General features: G+C 56.2%; 2 protein-coding genes across 2 annotated transcripts; one reads left to right on the top strand and one right to left on the bottom strand.

Moving 5' to 3' along the window:
* Positions 1–1,807: 1,807 nt before the first annotated feature.
* Positions 1,808–5,877, top strand: VOLCADRAFT_96237 (uncharacterized protein; the record flags this gene model as incomplete). The annotated part of the gene is made up of 4 exons (XM_002955314.1): positions 1,808–2,044; positions 2,552–3,212; positions 4,066–4,323; positions 4,610–5,877. The coding sequence occupies 4 exons, from the start codon at positions 1,808–1,810 to the stop codon at positions 5,875–5,877; spliced, it is 2,424 nt and encodes an 807-aa protein (XP_002955360.1).
* A 2,891-nt stretch (positions 5,878–8,768) lies between these two features.
* On the bottom strand, positions 8,769–19,552 carry glgb7 (1,4-alpha-glucan branching enzyme II; the record flags this gene model as incomplete). Its single annotated transcript, XM_002955252.1, has 19 exons — positions 8,769–9,526; positions 9,775–9,849; positions 10,149–10,298; positions 10,736–10,837; positions 11,255–11,379; positions 11,808–11,862; positions 12,010–12,126; positions 12,388–12,453; positions 12,796–12,957; positions 13,510–13,663; positions 14,219–14,283; positions 14,795–14,854; positions 15,335–15,472; positions 15,682–15,734; positions 16,055–16,145; positions 16,800–16,956; positions 18,252–18,381; positions 18,764–19,032; positions 19,266–19,552. The coding sequence occupies 19 exons, from the start codon at positions 19,550–19,552 to the stop codon at positions 9,308–9,310; spliced, it is 2,475 nt and encodes an 824-aa protein (XP_002955298.1). The 3' UTR covers positions 8,769–9,307.
* Positions 19,553–19,588: the final 36 nt, after the last annotated feature.

Genomic DNA, 19,588 nt, shown 5'->3' with positions numbered 1-19,588 from the left:
AGCTGTGGTGGCGTAGATGCCGATAACCAAGGCCAGTGACGCACAGTCCTGCACAGCCGAACGGGACCTGCATCACGGTAAACAAGTCCTGCAGTTCAGTGTTCGAGTTGCCTATATCCCAGCCTCGTTGTCCTCTTGTTTGCGCCTTGCCTTACCTCTGATCGCTGAAAGGGTGGGCGCCACCGAAGACACTTTAAATTTCCATCTCTTTACCTAAATGTCTTTTAATGTATGACATTACTGTGCGTGCGCACATATTTCAATCTCACGAATGCAGCACGTTTAGGCAATATGCTGGGGGAAGAAGGAGTCTTGTTTTAAAGGGCTCGTTGCAGATACGTTACGAATGGACAACATTCAGTAGCACTCGCTTGATGGCCATCCTTCGCGGCGCCTGCGCCCATCTTTGAAAGCCATGTCTCACAAGGAAATTGGGTCAGCCGTATCCCGTCAGGGACTGCAGATCTGCTGCAGCTTGAGGCTTTGCCGTAGATGGTCGGTGGTGGCGGGCGACCTTTGTGAGCCCTTTGCGTGACCACCAAGAGATGAACCAGCGATCTGGGCCGAAAGGGAGCTGCGCGATAAGATACGATTCGTGAAAACAGATCCCCTGAGAACTCTGCCGTTGCGTCGGGAGTCGCGATTGGTCGAGTGATGCTGCTTGGCGGAAGAACCGTGTTCATACGAATTTATTATAAATGCTTGCGGGTTCCATGTGGCCTAGGAAATGATTCAAGTTAGCTTCCTGATTATATTATTATTGTAATTATTATTCATTATTATTATTATTATTTTAGTAAGTGCGCGTCGCGGTTGGCGCCATGCGACTTGGTAGGAAAATACTGATATACGGAAGGTCTACCGTGACAATAGACACTAGAAAAAGGTACACAACCGGACTCACATTACGGCCTCCACCATTTTTCAGTTGCAAGACCACTTGATAACCTCCGCATACCCAGGAAATGTGCACATATTGGTCTGCACGCGCACAAAGGAGTTTAGACGTGGCTCCATACTCCTCCCCTCAGCTGTCTGGTGGCATACTGCGGGGTGTAGCGCCGGCCCCTCGCCGGGCGTTGGTACCCGAGGACACTTTAACGTGGCGGCTACGGGTGTGATGCATCAAGGTCGAGGCGGATGCATCAAGGTCGCCCAGGTCAAAGGTAGCTTAAGGTAGGTGCCAAGCAGGAATAGAAGTAACTCGCCATGTGACTTACCTTGCATCGCCCTTGAAATTTAAATTAATAATAGAGAATTTCTAAACAAGGCGAATTTCGGTAGGAGCCTGCACCATAACATCAGGCTGTCCCAAGCTGGCGCAACTGCCACTGCAAAAGCAAGCGTCCAGAATTGCAATCATACAGTGAATTGGCTATATAACTGGGGTACATGTGGTCTTATCCTAAGAGGTCAGAACGCGGATCCCTGACAAGGTGGCCGCGAAACGCAGGCTGCAAAAGTCCAATGAAGATGTAAATGGTTGTGTCTTACAGCGCATAGCATGTTATTTCCAAAGCTCGCCTTATAATGTGAATTCGGATGCTTTCTTAGAGATAGGCTCGACCGCAGTGTTGCTGTTGTAGTCCGGCAGTGGTGTACGTCAGTCTCTGGCCTGCAATTCTTTTGCTGGCCGCCACTTTGACGTGATAACATCACGAGCTATACGTTTCCATGTGAACTTGATGAGGACATGCATGAGAGCACAATCCAGCGCCCTCCGATGGCTTTTGGCTGCGGCCTCTAAAGCCTATGCCCTTGTGCAGTGTACCTGAATACTTGGATTTTTGGCTTAGGAGGGTGGATAATGGGGGATCCACAACCCCTGGCACAAGAAGCGCTTAAGCCGGATACCGACGAACTCAATCGACGACAAGCTGCATCTTCGGACTCCGATGGATCAGCCTCCATCGATGAAGATGATATGTCTGAGAGCGGAAGCGAGAATTACTATGAGCCCACCAGGCGAGGAGGCTCGCGCAGGATAGCGAACAAGTCCCCCATGCGAAAGCGACGAAAGCGGCCTGAGTGGACGCGCAATGAAGTGGGTATATATTTGGTCATCCCGGCACCATTTGGAGGCTTTCGGTCACAATATTAGCGTGTCTCTAACTTGCCGCCTACCGTTGTCATTCGAATCGTTGTCTTCTTGTATCAGGAGGAGACGCTCGCCCAGGTGCACTGTGGTGTTGGGAATCAATGGTCAGTCATCGCTGCGCGTCTTCCAGGCAGAACGGCGAACGAGGTGAAGGCAAGTGAACCGGTTGTTTTGAACACCCCTTTTCCTGGTAGGCTCGAAGATACTGGGCTGTCAGGAACTCTTACGGCTCAAATAGCCTATAAATTCCAACAACCGGGGGGTTTTCGCAGTATGGCGTCTGGTTCGTGAAACCTCTTGGGAAGTGGAAGTTAGCATTTGCTGTAGGTCGACCCTTGAATTGCAGCCCTGGACAATGGAAGTACATGACGCTCTGCAAATAATCTTGTTTCCCTTATATAATATAGACTTTGATTCGGTTACTGTAGTTGTGCTTTGCCCGTGGATGTGCAGAACATTTGGCACAGCACGCTGCGTTCCAAGCATCTCAAGGCACGTTCCTTGCTGCGCGCATACGCGACGGCGCTGAACGGCCGTTGGGATGACGAGACCGCTCGCCATGAAGCATACACTGCCGCTTTGCGTCAGCATACGGTTAGTGCCGGCGGAACAGACCCTAGCACAGGAGCGTTGGAGGGAGGAGGCTTGCGGGACATGGCTTTCAATCAAGATGATGACACGCAAACACCTCGGATGGGTTCAGTGCAAGCAGGCGCCGGCACCATAGTGGCACAGACGCCGGACAACAACCAGAGTCCCGCCGCCGTCCTTGCTCGAAATCGAGGCGGACGAGGTCCACCGGCGACTGCTCCGCGCCCTTTAGCCAACGACAGAGTCACAGGCCGTGGTGGCCAGCATCGGCACCAACATCCCGACAATCCAAGGGTTCCGCCGTCCCCGACATCCTGTCCTACGAAAGCCATGCAAGGTGTGGTCGCTCTTCACAACACCTCCTGGCCGATTTTCCAACCGCTCCGGTTTAAACTGCAACTGGTTCAAGCTGCGGTAGCTGAACTGTGGCTACCGGTGACGTCGCTGGTGGTGATAGGGCACGCCATGGAAGAATCCCTTGTGCCGAACCTTAATGCCTCTACTGAAGGGTCCGCGGACCCAAGTGCGCCGGCTGCGAATTCAGGCGACAGGCTTGGCAAACTCCCTCATGACTGCCTGTGAAGGTCTCCATTCATCCTTTGACATTCTTCCCACTGCAAATGTTCGCGGGCCTGGGCAACGCACCTTTGTCTCATGAAACCTACCGACCCGACCGGCCATCTGTCGCTTCCGTTTATTTTAATTTCTTATAGCCCTGCAAGCCAGCTTGCCAGCCATCATTGCCCTGCTTTGCAGTACACTGACTGTCCATAAGCCATGGTGCGCTGGAAGGCCCTGCCGCGCTTCTACTCATTCTGATCTGCGGCCCGATAAGCCTTAAACCTCGTTACTTTCCATCGTCACCTTACTAACGTACACACTTCGCACAACCCGCCCAGGGCTCGTGAATCGACTCGAAACGCGCGGCGGCACGACAACCGGAGCCCGCCGGAATTTAAACGACGCACTGGCTTTCCCATCACGAGGACGAGTACTTGACGGCGGTTCTGCTCCTGGAACGAGTCTCGCAGTGACAGGGTTGGCCCATGAAAATGCGCTACCGCCAGCGACAGCGGCGAGGCCGTTACCCCTATCCTTCGCTGGTACCTGGGGCCCGCAGCTGGTGATGCAGCGCCCATGGCCGCACCCGCACCTGCGCGACGTCTCGGACTTGAAGCTGCAACAAGAACAACAACAACAGCAAGAACTGCAGCAACAGCAGATGCAACAGCAACAACAGCAAATACAGCGGCAACAGCAGCCGCAGCAACCTGTATTTCACCAACCGCAGCCGCACGGGGGGCCCCAGCTTACAGCAAGCGTCATTACCAAGAACGAGCCCAAGGACCCCTCAGCAGCTGCGTCGCCGCACCCAGGCCCCGGCCCACTTTTGGGATTCGACTCGCTCGAGACGTGGATAGGCAGGCTAGATCCCTCGATTATGTTGCAGGATGATGACCCCGGCGCCCGTGAGCAACTCTGTCGTGGTGGGGCGGATTCCACTAGCAGCAGCGTTGCACCTGCGGTAAGCGCGCCAGCACCAGCAGCTGCAGCAGGTGGTCCAGGTGACGTGCCAGGGGCCCTTCAGCCGACGGTGGCTAATACGAGTGCTTCCGGCGAGTTGGTGGAGTCGGGTGAGTGGTCCGTAAAGCCGCATGTTACATGTTGATCTTTGAAGGTTTTTTGTGCAAGTTTGGTGCCTGGATAATACATGCGGGCGTGCTAGGACTGTTTCGTTTCCTAGATAATGAGACTGCATTGTATGAATTTCAGAATATGCGTTTTGTCCATTTCCTGCACGCCTGCGGTGATAAGTGGTATATGTCCGTGCATTCCGCCTGTTTGGAGTGATGTCGCACGGATACGTTTGTTGTTAATCCTCAAACCTCATGCATGCGCTGCCTGCTGCGGCCTCTGCAGGCCGCAGCCGGCTGCTAACTTGGCCCCGTCCGGAACAACGGCTGCTGGGCCCGCCCAACACTGCTACGCATTATGGCCGCGCAGGGCCAGCGAGCGGTGCATGGAGCAGCAACAGTGGTGCCGGGGTACCCCAGCTCCAGCCCTCACCAACTGAGGGAGGTATAAATCTGCATCACGCTGGTTCCCAAGCTGCTGCGCCAAATTTAAGCACCGCCATGGCCATCTCGCCAACGGCGCGGGGAGGGGCTGATGTTTTCAGCGGCGGCAACGGTAGTGCGCAGGGTAGCGGCGCTGTGGAGCGTTTGAGCCCTGCCGCAGGACACTGGCACACCAGCATTACCGCCGCAACTGTACACGGTAGCCATGACCGCACCCTAGCTTCGCCGTACGGTCTCTCTGCAGCTGCAGTCTACGCTCCTCCGCCGGGCATGATCACTGGCTCAGAAGGCTGCGGCTGGGCCACCTCGCCAGGTGGCTGGGCTCTCGGCGCGCCGAGGCCGCCACTGCCCTTCACTGGCCGACCCGTTGCGTTGGGGCTTTCACACGAGGCCTGGCGCAGTGAGCTTCCGGCGCCGCAGGAGCTGGGGATCAGACCTGTGCCGCCTGCGGATATGCGCGGCGGTATGTACATGGTTCCGGTTCACGCGCCAGCACAACCGATCCCACATATGGTGTATGCATCTCCGCAGCCCCACGTGCCACCGTCCCTTGGCCAACAACACTGTAATAACTTCAACAGCGCGCAACGGCTGCGTCAGCAGGAACAGATAGTGTATCAACAGCAGCAGCAATGCTTGCATCATCATCATCATCAGTATCATCAGCAGCGACAGGAACATCAGCAGCAGTTGCGGTATCATAATCATGAGCAATACAAGGAGCAGCACCAGCAGACACTAGCTTATCAGCAGGCAGGCCAGCAAGAACAGCAGTACCAGCAGCAGTCTCAACAGTTTAAGCAGGAACCGCAGGGCGAGCAGCTGCATCAGCATTCGGAGGCGGCAAACCAAAGCCAGCAGCAGCACCTGTTACAACACCCATTGACCAATGTCCCATTGGCCCTATCGCAGCATCATCAGCAGCAGGTACTAGAACAACAGCAAGCACAGTCCTCGCATCTCGAGCAGAAATTGCCTACACAGCAGCAATCCCAGGTGCAGCAGTTGGAGCAGCACGCGGACTCCTTGTCCTCCTCCGAAGTGGTCACCATGGGGCTAGAATCGTTGCAAGACCCGCAGTTGCGATGGTGCTTGTTGGACATGGAATAATTCTCCAACACCGCCCGAGACCTTTGCACGCCGCCGGCCGCCGTGAACGCAACCGGAACCTAGCTTATTGCAGGACGGTGTCCGCGTAAAAAGGATGTGCCAGGGGCCGCGCGCTCACAATAGCAGAAGATTTTGTGGCAACTTAGATGTGTACTGCTTGAGTGAGATAGGTTTTCGAGCACGAGCGCGCGACTCTCCCTGGTGAGCAACACTTTATGTTTTGTCGAAAGTGCTGGGGAATGTGTTACATGACAGCAAGCCGTCCTTGGTAACAGGCCAGGGACTGCATTTTGTGCCTGGCAAGCGCCGGGAATGGGTTTACAGTTATGGGCCTTGGTGATCGTATGGAACGGGTTTGCGGGTTTCAGTGCGTTCCAAGCAAAGTTGCGCCTGCAATGGCGCCGTTCGGGCTTCTGTTTTATTTGGGCAAAGGAATGACAATGAATGCCAAGAAGTGGGCACATGCGTAATGTTGCATGCATGGTTTCTGTGGTAGTTTTGTCATTCTGATTTATTGCTATAACTAAGTTCAGATACCAGCATGCCGGAAATGATGCGCTTTTAGAGCTTTCTCCGCGCAATATAAGGTGAGTACGGGGTTGCTAACAATGAGGTACTGTAGCGTAAACATGCTCGGGATCTGGCCCTCCTGCCCGACGGCTCGGATGGATAGTTTCTCGACGCACATGTGCCACGTTGGTACCAGAATGAAAGGGTAAGCGAGTGAGGCGAGCCTTGCTCACAACGCGGAGCCGCACATGCAGCTTGAATAGCAGGATCTGCGTTACAGACGGGAGTTCAGTGCCCCTGGCACAGGCATGGCAGACTTGACATGACGTGTTCGGCGCTTGTACGAATTGACGATCGTACACATATGCAAACGGTTTGTCCTTGTCACCACTTGCATGAAATGCTTTGGTGATGGGATTATGCGAAGCATTGCTTTTGAACGTGTCGTTTTGCTTTTTCCCTTCAAGGAAGCAGCGCGAGCTGCCCAACCCTTCTTTGCTTTCTCTTTTCGTTTTTTCTTTCTTGCCTTGTTTTCCTGATATCTTCGTGTTTGAATAATGGATTAATGTTATACGGGGCCATGGCTTGACCCCGAAGAACTTGGCGTGTGTGTGCTATCCGCCACTTGACGTGGGGAGGCATCCGGCCTTCGTATGGTACTTTATGAAATCGCATGTTGCATGGATGGTTTTCCCTTTGTTAGTTTTCCGTTTGTTCAGTCGATTAGGCCAACATGGGCAGGAGCAGGCTCGGAGCGTAGGCACTGTCGGTGCCAGCATAGATTCCCACCGGGGCGTGCATCGTTAAGGGGGCGAATATGTACTAGAGGCTGTCGTGCAAAGTCAAGAGTTACTAGAGGACAGCATGGGATGTCGGCTGGTTGCAGCTACAGCTTTAGTGGTGGTCAGGTCAAGGGGCGTACTGGGTTGACCTTTACATGTCTCATGGTAATGAGGGGATGTGGGCAGAGCTTTGTGTACTTGAACTCCTTCCTGAAAATTCTTCTACTTCCTGAGCGTTATAATGTCCTTAAAGTTTTGGCCTGCCTCGGCCCTTTTGCCAGATTTGCTCAAGCAAATGAAGTGTGCGAGTGCAGGTTCAATAATTAATTTCTTCCGCTTTCTTAGCTATAAAATGCAGAGTTGCTAGGATTTCATCATGAGTGATAGTGGAGATCGATGCCGTAGATTAGCCGCGTTGACTGCCGTGTTCACAACGGTCGCCTTTGACCCTGGGATCCGGCTGCTTTAATGATCGTGAACTCGTTTCCGGAGGAGACATATCTTAAGTTAGTTGGCCTCTGCGCCGTTTCGTCGTCTTCGCTTAGTGTTTTGCAACCTCGCATATTTGAGTGGTTGGCTACCTGGCGGCCGGGGGGTTGCCATTACGGGCAAACTCACAGGCTACCTAAAGCATGAATGTCACCGCAACTGCTGCAGCCGAGATGTAGCGTGTACGACTTCTTTAGGTAGCAATCGGCATCGTTAGGACTGGGACGGACTGTGCATTATCCGCCCAGCCAACTGCACGGCGAAGCTAAACTGAATTAACATGTTTTACTATTTTGTCAGGATCTGGAAGAGGCAGGGACTCATGCATCACGCAGGAGCGCGCATGGAAATGTGTATTCCTGTCCCGAGACGCGCCACTTCTGATCCTGCGACTTTACACAACCCTTACGGGATCCGCGTGTTGTAGGAATGGCATGGTGGTATCGCGGAGTCAATCTTTATTGCTATTTATTTCTTTTTACTTGTTTCCTTCGGCCCCAGTAATCCAACTCGTCGACGTGTTTCGTTACTGTGAGCGTTGTTCGGTGCGTTATGTACCACGTCGTACCGCGCTGCTCGCAGACAGAGTTGGCCAGCCGGCATGAACGGTGTCGGGAGCGGCCGCACAGTGGCTTTGGAGGTATTGGCTATAGCTTGCGGTGATTGTGGCAGATGCTGCCGTGACGTGCAGACATGTTTCAACCCACTGGCCTGGTGTTCGCCTTTTAAATTGGTGTCGTTATTCCTTGGCTTAGCGCTAAGACGTAATAGCGCTCAGAAGTCGATAGCTCGTAAGATGTCACGGCTGTTACCTTGCCAAGCACGCAAGTATTTGTGGTGATGTGTAAGTGCAGGGCTTGGTTGCAAAGGTATGCGTCGTTGCGTTTGCGCGGAGATAGCGAACAAGCCTTTGGTGTATCTTGTAGATCTTGCTATTTTAGCATGCCAGAAGGGGGTGGGTACATTTGTGTAGGATAATTGTAAAGGACGGTATATTTTGGAAAATCTGAATCTCCAAACACCAAATTGAATACACCAGCATTGGAAATGTTTGACCGCCAGCGTGGAACCTCCCGTTGCGCGCACTTGGGATGGGCCCATCATGGGCCCCCTGGAATCCGGTTTACACTGCTAATGCGGGCTAGCTGCACAATAGCCTAATCCCGTTTCTTCTGGACGGTTTCGCCAGCCGTGGCTGTCCTTGCCAACGGTAACGGTTTTACTACTGTGTGCACCTTGCCGAGATGATGCATCAAGGCCCCTCACGCGCGGCATACTGTTCCGAGGGTAAGACTGGTGACAACCTATGCGCCCCAAAGTGTTCTCCAGAGCACTTATCTGCACGCCAGCTTTTTGCGGCCACCGGCACGATAGGCAAATCTACGGTACGCGAGTTCCCTACCCTACTCCACCCCACAACCCCACTTTCTAAAAGGCTAATAACATCAGACAGACCAGCTTCAGCATCTATCCACGCCCCTTCCGCAGGCATCAATATCTAACCAACAGAACCATTGCCACTGCCACCACCACGCCCGGCGACTGTTCCCCCCACTACGAGCGATGCTGAACCGCCCATAGAGCGGTGGGAGGACCGGGAGGGAGAAGGGGAAACACAGTACGCGGTAGTGAACCTAAGGCGGGGGATGTCACAGGAGCCCTGATTGCTCGTCACCACTGCCCAGACTGAGGCCCCCTGCGGTCTGAGTGGCCGGAGGGGTCAGACCGAGTAGCAACCGCTGGCCGCTGTTACCACCCTGCCCTTCTTCGCCCTCCTCCTGTCTATCCTCCTGCTGCTGCGGCTGCTGCCAGTGAGTGTGCGTGTCGGCGTTGTAGTACACCACGGCAGTACGGGAGGGTGCCAGGACCTGACGGAATGGCCGGCAAAGGCGGAGCAGTAGGGGGGATCAGGGCGAGCAGGTTCAATTGCATTCGCAACCTGACCGGTATGATGATTCTGCGGATGGAACGGAAGTCGGAATACGGTGCGACAAATTCAACAGATCGCATCCACATGCTGGAAGGTCAAGGTTTCGCAATAGACACTTTACCCTCTTCACACACTTCGCTACCCTTCACGCAAATACCCCCTCCCCTCTCCCCACCCTCCACTCACCCGAATGGAGTGCTGGCGGTCCCGGCTGGTTCCCGCGGGCTCCGGATCTGAAAAGTGGTCCATATCATGACCCACCTGGGTGCCACCACAACAATGGGGAGGGCCGCAGACAGACAGACAGACAGGCAAGGGCGCTCACTGAGGCAAGTGGAGGCTGGGGAGGGCGAAAAGACCATTCGTTGTTGAGACGGGCTAGTCGGGAAAGCCGTCATCGATGCCGACAACGTGACTCGATTCAGGACCCAACGCCCCTAAAACCCTAAAACCCTGGCGCGCACGACGCTTTCTTCCCCACACCATTCCAATTCCAGCTTCCCCCTCCTCCTATCGCAGCCCACCACTGCACTGCACGGAACTGCACGGTACGTCCTCACCCTGCCCTCTCCTCCGAAGTCCCACGCATCCGAGTCCAGTGCCACCCGCCACTTCCCCGGGCACGGCACTGCCACTCGGTAGCCCTCAAAGCTGGAGAAGGGGCTCCAGTTGAACACGAACACCAGGGGGCCCCTCTCGAACACCAGGACCTGCACTCAATCAGCGGGCCGGTGGACGCGGGCGGTGGGAGGTGCAGCTGGGTGAGTGTTGAGTGTGCGTGGGGGAAGAGAGAGGGACGGAGGGGAAGACGAACCTCAGACGAGTGAAGCTGCTACCAGAGATAGACGGAGAGTATACCAGGAATAGACGGATACTGCAGATGGGGGGAGGGGGGTCGTTTTTGGAGTGCGGTATTAAATACTGGGGGCTGGGCCCGCTCGGACTTTTTCCCCCCTTGGTACGGGTGACCGACCGGGGGCCCCGGGGACCCCAACCACAGGCGTTTCACATGTCTGCAGCTCCCCTAGCACCCTGTCGCAACACCCTCCCCCCCTCCCGAAGCGGTCCATCGCCTGCTCCCCTTTTCCCGACGTACGACGTCCGAAAATACGGCAACCTAGAGTTTGGCAACGTACGGCCCTTCCACCCGCCTTGCCTGTTGCCGCTCGTCCATGTGCGTCACCCATTGGTGGCGGGATGACAGGATGCCGTAATGCTCGTCCAGTCGCATCATGGCGGCATCCCAGGCCTTGTCGGGGGGCAGAGAGGTACGGGTATGCGCTTGGGGCTGTGTGTGATTCAATGAACTGTTGTGTTGCGTGTGCAGAAATGGGTTGGCAACCATTTGCTGAATGCAAAAGAACTGTGTATTTTAATGACCTGGTTGAAACGTCGATCTACAAATGCCGAAATGGTGCACGGATAACGGTACCGAAGCGAACTCCGTTGTCCCGCAACGTGTGGGACGAGTGCAAGTGTGTTTGTGTATCTATGTGTGTATGTGGCGGGAGAGTAGCGCTATAATGTAAGATGCAAATGATGTTCGGCAGTAAGGTTCGGCCCTTCTGCATTCTGCGGGTTGAGGGGCGGGAGGGGTTTGTGAGCTACTAGGCTTGAACGCACCACACATACGCACACACCAAATCAGCATGCTGGGGTCTCGTACCTGCAAGAACTTGTACCGCAGGTGGGACGTGTCCGCCAGCGACCACTGCCGGCGGCAGTAGTGGTGGCTCCAGCCGTTGCCGTCGCGGGGGAAGTCGATCCACTCGGGGTGACCGAACTCATTGCCTGGTCGGGACACACAGCCAAAACGGGAATTCCGGCAGTCAGTCCAGCCGGCTTAGGTAGCACGCATTCGAGGGTGCCGCGAAAACGACTTTTAGGCTTTAGACGACAACGATTCTGTTATGTGCCCAATGCAGCCGCTCCTTCCTGCCGCTGCCGCTGCCGTTGCTTTCCCTTCCGGAGCCCCCCTCGGCCCTCGGGGCGCCCCCACCGTACCTACGGAAAAGGCGGTCCGATATTTCCCTGGATCCAGGTACGTACATACGTACATACGTGTGGTATTTACAACGGGACAGTCAGCGACAACGTCCACCCGGACCCTCCGAGCCCCTGGGACCCCCAACCCAACTCCCCCACTTTTCTCCATTCGTTCCGGGGGGGTCAGAGGGCATCCACCCACCACTGCATGAAACACCCACCCACCCACCCACCCATGAAGTTGAGCCAGCCCTCGCCCCCCAGCGCCAGTGTGACGAGCCGTATCATCTGAGCGGCGGGATTGGGGGGTTGGGGGGTTGGGGGGGTCATTGGAAGGGAAGGGGTGGGTTTGTACGCAGGAAGTGAACGCGGAGACTTTATACGTACAGCTACGATACTTCATGAAAAGGTATACCCCCAGGAATTCATTCCCACCTTGTGCAGCGCCACCCCCCTGGCCACCACCTCACTCGGCTCCGTGAGGGCGCTCATACCGCCGTACATCTCCGCACCCATCAACCGGAATGCCACCGTCTGGTCGCCCACCAGCGCCTGAAGTTGGTTGTAAACCGCGATGTAGTTAGACAGTTAGGTAGTTAGGTACAGGTGAGTCATCAACGCTGTAATTAGGTAGGTAGGTAGGTAGGTAGGTAGGTACAGGTACAGGTACAGGTACGCCAACAACCCCCTCGCTGCACTCCTCTGCTCAACAGGCTTCCCAGACCAATTGGAATGTCAAAATCACTCTCCACACCCGCACCCACAGCCACACCCACACCCACACCCAGCCCCCCGACCGCAGCCCCAGCCCACTTGGTCATGGCTCTCCGCGTATCCGATGCTGCTCTCGGTGTAACGCCTGTTACACAGAGCCGTGACCTAGGGGATAAGGGGGAGGGGGCCGAGGAGGAGGTGGGCAAAAACACAAGAGCCAACGGATGAGCGTGTGGTGGCGGCGGGCGGTGATGGGAAGGAGTACACCCAGGGACAGACCAGGGTGGGAGGACGAGGAGGAGGAGGAGGAGGAGGTGGTCGGGGTAGGGAGGAGCCGCACGGCGGCATGGGGAGGAGGAAGAGAAGGAACATAGTAAGGAATTTCCTCAAAACCTCAAAACCTCAAACCATGTGCGGACTAAGACCCTTGTCTCCGTGTCGCCGGCCCCTCTCTGCCCGGCGCCCGCCCGTGCGGGCCGTACAGCACCGTACGACACACCAACTCACTATGTCGTGCATGCGCCAGTCCTCGTCCCGTGTGTGTTTGAGCAGCTGTATCCATTTGTCGGGAATGGACATGTTCAGTCGCGCGTCGAAGCCCACACCTCCCTCAGCCACGGGGCGGCACAGGGCTGGCATACCCGACACGTCCTCCGCGACGGTGACTGCCTGCGAGGCCGGGGAGGGAAGGGGAGGGAAGGGGAGGGAAGGGGAGGGAAGGGGAGGGAAGGGGAGGGAAGGGGAGGGAAGGGGAGGGAAGGGGAGGGAAGGGGAGGGAAGGGGAGGGAAGGGGAGGGAAGGGGAGGGAAGGGGAGGGAAGGGGAGGGAAGGGGAGGGAAGGGGAGGGAAGGGGAGGGAAGGGGAGGGAAGGGGAGGGAGAAGCACAAGGGGTCGGGTGGTGTGGAGTGGGGGTGGGGTGGGGAGAATCATGTGACGGCAGATGATTGTGAAGTGCGGATGCAAGGACCAGCTTGGATAGCGCCAAGGATTGGAAAAAGGGAATACTTATTAAGTAGGAGGTTAACGGATAACGGTAAATATTCTCTCGAATTAACGAATACGCAGATTCTTCTTGATATAGGATTTTGAACAATATTCGCTCATCTCAGGTGGTCCCATCCATCGCGATCTGATCTTCACAACGACTCACGGGTCCGTGACCCCGTAGGTCACCCCCCTCTAGTCACCCGACGGCTCCCCTCCCTCCGCTGCCGCCGCTACCTGCGGCAGAAGCTGGTGCACCAGCTGGTTGGCCAGCATCAGGTACACCACCGCCTCCACATTGGTGCCGGGGCCCAGGTAGTCGTGATAGGACCCGGAGAAGGAGGTGTAGATGCCGTGGTGGTGATACAGCATGGAGGTCACCCCATCGAACCTGACGGGGAGCGAAGCGGAGCAGAGCACGGGGATGCCAGTCAGCAAAGGACGGAATGTTACCTGATCTGGACATATGCGTGCCTTCCAGAGGAATTAATGCAGTGTTAAGCGGTGTGGGTGGTGGGTGGGACAGCTGGGCGGTAGCCTGACATGGGTGAGTGGGTCCGGGAGGGAGGAGGGAGGGAGGAGGGAGGGAGGAGGGAGGGGCGAGAGAGGGACGAGGGAGGGAGGAGGGAGGGAGGAGGGAGGGGCGAGAGAGGGACGAGGGAGGGAGGAGGGAGGGAGGAGGGAGGGGCGAGAGAGGGAGGAGGGAGGGAGGAGGGAGGGAGGAGGGAGGGGCGAGAGAGGGGCGAGGGAGGGAGGAGGGAGGGGTGGGTGTTCGGCCCAGCCTGAACAGGCAAGCACTGGGGCAGGCGAAAGGGAACATCAGCGCCTGCTGCAAGTGCACAAAATAGGCACGTGCACGAGCGCAAGCTGCATTGCTGACCATGAGACCCTTCTTGGGGCTACCACGTGCCCCTGGCCCCCACCTGGGCGGCCCCCACCCGCCCACCTGAACCCGTCGAAGTGGTACTCCTCAATCCACCAGCTCAGGTTGGAGAGCAGGTAACGGAGGGTCTGTACGGCCACCCCGGGGGGGAAAGGGAAGAGGAGGGAGGGAGGGAGGGAGGGAGGGAGGGAGGGAGGAAGAAGGTCACAGAAGCAGCACTCGGGTCGGGTATTGGGGGCCTTTATTTCAAGGGGGTGTGGGTTAAGATGTCATTGCCTTGTTTGATGCTGTTGTTGATTCAGAGGCAAGCAGCCCAGATCCCCGAACCATCGGGGCCCCGGGGGGGAGAAAGGAGATGTGACGGTACGTCGCCAACCCACCCCTGTTCCTTTCATGGTCGCAGTAAGCCCCCGGCATACCCCCAAACCCCGAGGTCCCTTTCCTTCCGGGAAAGCTTTGGACCCTCTGGACACGTACGACATGTACGACATGCCCACACGTACGTAGGTCGCGCGGGTCGCAGACTGTCTCCCATCCTCAACCCCGTAACTGCCCCCTTCCGCTCCAGTGTGGATTGGATTATCGTTCATGTTGCACGCATACATACATACATGTAGCTCTCCGTCCCAACTCCCCCACCTCAAAGTTGGCGTAGTTTAGGCAGCGGCTATCCCATAGCTTGTGGTAGCCAGCCTCCCCCTGACACCACATGCATGAACGGGGCACCAAAAGGAGCCGGGGAAAGCTTGGAGAGGATGCCAGTGATGCTGGTGATGCTGGTGATGCTGGTAGTGAAAGTGGTGTCCGGCGGAGCGGGTGGTGGTGGAGGGGGTTCAACCCCCTGCCCCTCCCCCCCCCCCGTGTAGCATTCACCCGCGATAATCAGAGCACCTCACCTCCCCGCCCTCCTCAGAGCACTCCCCCCACTGGAAAGCAGAGAAGTGCTCAACTCTATCGCTCCGTGCGTGTATGTGTGTGTCTGTATGTATGTGTGTACGTGTCTCAGCTAGGTCACCTTGTCTACCCCCGGAGGGCTCCCAACCCGGCCCACACACCGTACCTCACCTCGCGCCATGCCGTACTTCCCCGTACACGAAGATGTCCTTTCCCGGACCAGGCCAGACCATGTCTATCTATCCATCTATCTATCCATCTGTATCTATCTATCTATCCCCCTACCTGTTTGAAGTAGTTGTCCTCCTCCTTCTGCCCCAGGTCGAACCCGGCGAGGCCGTCCTCCTGGTTCTTGGAGATGTGGGAGTGGACCACGTCGAGCAGTACCAGGAGGCCGCGCCGGTGAGCCTCGTCTATCAGGGCCTGCGGGGTGGGGGGGTGAGGGGGGTGAGGGGTTTTCGGGGTGAGTTGGGGGTTGAAGTAAAGCGTCCCCACGCAAAGGTGTTTTTTCGTTAGTTTGGGTTTTCAGAGTCGCTCCGTCTCCTGCACGGTTAGTTGAGACGGGATAAAGTACGGCATTCCGTTCAGTACGCCCGTCCGACATTGATCCGTACGATTGCACGGTGTCGTACCTTGAGTTCCTCGGGGGTGCCGCTGCGGCTGCTGACCGCGAAGGGGTTTGTCACTGTGTGGGTGCAGCGGGGGAGGACACGGCTTGGGATGCGGTTGCGTTGAACCGGCCAAACAAGGCTGTTGTGCGTGTGAAGTACGGACTAGTACGGATACCGATAGGGCTTAGAAAGGCAAGCACCAGATGACCGGTAACCACGTACACGTACACGTACACTGGGAAACGACGACACATCAAAAGAGAGGGAATGGGTGGGTAGTGGGTGGTTGTCTGCCCCGACACCCGGGAAGGGAGACCCAACGCAACGCGAGCCGGGACGAGCATCCGCCCCTTCGCCCTAAAGACATCCCTACTTGTGTGACGTACATACATACCATGATATCCAAATGACCCGTAGTACGCGTGCTCTTGTACGGCCATCAGCTGGATCGCGTTATAGCCCAGAGCCTGGATTCGGGGCAGGACCTGTATACGGCAATACAAAGTAGGATCCAGAGCCGCATTCCCAATGGGGCTACAGATCAAAGAAGACTCGAGATTCGGATGGACTTGAGCTAGAATAGGATATACATACATACATACATACATACATACATACATACATACATACATACATACATACATACATACATACATACATACATACATACATACATACGTACATACATACATACATACATACATACATACATACATACATACATACATACATACATACATACATACATACATACATACATACATACATACGATTAAACCCCCGTTGTGGAGGTCAAAAATGTCAGATGTGCGGTCAACAGGGGGAACCCCCACGCGACCCTCGAGTTTGGGTGTGAGAGAGAAATCCACCAGACACTTGTGCGCCATTCTTTCCATTCCTTCTGAGACACACACACACACACGGCCCCTCAATACGACACTTGGTACCTCCATAGCACCGGGGCCTCCGTTTCCCGTCCCCCAAACCCGGCCGTACTTGCCAGCCGTCAGCAGCGCTGCAGGGGACTATGTGCACCCGATTCACCCGAGCCATGAGAGCTTGTGTGTGTATGTATGTGTGTATGTCTCCATCTGTCGCATGACGGGTGTATATGCACGTGTACGGCAGAAAACACGTACCGTGTCCTTAAACTCGGTGTATGACGCCACTTTGGGCTCCTCGCTGCTCATGCCCACGTGGGCCTCATAAATTCGCAGTGCGGGGGGCCGGGGGGGCCGGGGGTGGCGGAACTCGTAACGCTCACCGGCAGGGGGAGACCAATACATTCCATCGTACCTAATGCAATCGTACACATAGAGACACACACATATGCAGATGATTTGAAGCGGCGGCGGCGGCTAGTTCCCACATAGGGCGGTACAGTCAAGGTTAGTTGTTGGGGCGCCGGAGGCAACCAATTACGACATAACGGCCAACAATTACGCGCGTGCGTATTGGTGTGGCATTCTTCACGTGGTTCGGGGCTGTGACGGAGTTAGGGGAAAGAGAGCTCCCCGGCAACCGGACTGAAATGGACCTTTGGGCGGGCTTCACCACCCGCCTTTAAGCGAGAGCTTCAATCAATCACGGAAAGCATTCCTGTCTCGCAACAGGTACAGATACATGCATACATGCATATATACATACATGTAAATATACATGCATACATACATGTATGTTGTTACAGGGTGGTTAACTTCGCCAGCGGCCCCCTTTCCCGGGGCAGTCCCTGCTCTCCCCTGCTAGAGGGGCACCCTAATCCGTCACCCCATCCGACTTCAGAATGTATTCGTTGGGTTCGGCAACTCACCACCAGCATCCAACCAAATCTAGCGGATCAACGGCGCATCAACTTAGTTCCTGGTCAGCTCGCAAGTTGATATTATCACGTCCTACACCGTCCATATGATGGGGGGCCACCTCCCATTTCATCACTCCTCAAACACCCGAGGAGCTGGCAGGCGGATTTGAACCCGGGTCGACTGGATCGACTGGGAGCAGAAGTCAGGCCTTAACTTCTGCCAGCCGCCTGCCTGTATACACACATATATAGGTCAGGCACTACTGGTAACGCACACACAGATGCCCCCGGAGGTTCCGGGATCGAGACCTGTCAGGGTCGAAAATCCTTCCGATGGTGGCAGGTAAAAGTACCCCTAGTCGATGGACGGGTGGTGACCTAGGATAAAGTTGACCATGAACGAAGATGAGCCGCCGTTGATCCGGCAGGTTTCGTTGGATGCCGGTGGTGAGTGCTGAACCTGAGCGATCCGACCCATTGAGAAGTTGGCTAGGGTGAATGGGTGAGGGTGCCCCGAAATACCGGGGAAGGCAGGGTCTGCCGGGTAGCGGCCACAGGGTGAAGATATGACTCCCCTGTCCCACACATGCATACATACATGCTCAGATTAGCTACATCGCAGTCCTCACTTCCTCACATATGTACATACATACATACCGCCCGGTTCCACGAAGCCTACACGTGGTTGCACTGTACATTCCCTCGATGAAGACACGCAATGAACGTGCATGCACACACACATACACACATACACACAGACGCCGACTCGCCCACAGCTCTCCCCCCTTACCCAGCGCCCATTCGCTTCTCCGCCACCGCCCAGCGAATCCAGGCGGGTATGCGGTCCACCCACCCACCCCCCGGGTGCTGCAGCCGCACCTTGACTCGGGAGCCGTGGGGGATGGCGGGGCGCCCATCGACTGAGGGACGGCAAATGGGGGGAAGGGAGGGGGCGGGTGTGGAGCGCGTGTTTGCAGGAAAATGCCGTACACGACCTAGCTTGGCAGATGGAAATAGAGATCCTGTACTTTCCGAGGAAACGCAGGACATCGTGTCTCTGTGTGTGGTTGTATGTATGTATGTATGCGTGCAACATGAACGATAATCCAATCCACACTGGAGCGGAAGGGGGCAGTTACGGGGTTGAGGATGGGCGACAGTCTGCGACCCGCGAGACCTACGTACGTGTGGGCATGTCGTACCCCACCCGGCTTTCCCCCCCACACCCCCATTCCAACCCCTCCACATTTTCCCCGCCCCGCCCACGCAACACCCCTCCCCCCCGCCAAGCCAGCCACCTACCGTCCGGCAATCGTACACTCCACACACCCCACTGGTCCCGGGTCATCCACACGGGCTGCCAGGAGCTGAAGTCCCCCACCAGCGCCGCCGCCTGGGCCGCCGGGGCCCACTCCCTGTACATCAATGCACCCCCCGCCCCCGCCCCCGCCCCCCCACCCTCCTGGGGCTGTTCCCTGTGGAAGCCAAAGTACTCATACCCCCGAGCAAACTGCTCCAGGGAACCTTCGGCCGCTTCTATGCGCTCCAGGGTGTTCCGGTATTGGGCCCATCTAGCAACAGCGGCGGCACCATATAAACACACACGGGCGTGTGTGCGCACGGGGACGAACCCTGGTGTAAGTGTGTTCGGAGTTGGATGGAGTTCAGAACTGAAGGAAAATAAATTGAAGACTCCCAGCACCCTCTCAGTTGGGTGTGTATAGCTGGTGACCGTGTTTGTGTTTGTGTGTGTATGTATGTATAACCGAACTGCCCGGGTGACCGGCCCCTGAGTGGGGTTCACCTGTATCGAAAGTGGTCCGCATAATTGGCGAGCTGCGGATCCACCGCCACTACCGCAAGACCCTCCTCGTCCTTTTCCTTAGCGATACCGTCCACAGCAGCGGCAGTGGTTGCGAAGATCGGCGATGTGGCCCGTTGGAAAGCCGGATGAAAGGGCTTCCGATTGGCAAAGCGAACCGACGGGCGCCCGGCGCTGCCTGGTAGAATGTCATGATGATTATGATGATGATCTAGTGCTAAGCATCGACGTGGATATCCTGTGCAGCGCTGAGTGGCCGATAGCCACATACTGTTCTTCGTCAGATATGTCCAACGGAGGCTATA

The sequence above is a fragment of the Volvox carteri genome (assembly GCF_000143455.1).
Source record: "Volvox carteri f. nagariensis unplaced genomic scaffold VOLCAscaffold_50, whole genome shotgun sequence".
Lineage (NCBI taxonomy): Eukaryota > Viridiplantae > Chlorophyta > Chlorophyceae > Chlamydomonadales > Volvocaceae > Volvox > Volvox carteri.
The sequence above is the reverse complement of the archived record's forward strand: the minus strand, read 5'-3'. Positions and strand labels throughout refer to the sequence as shown.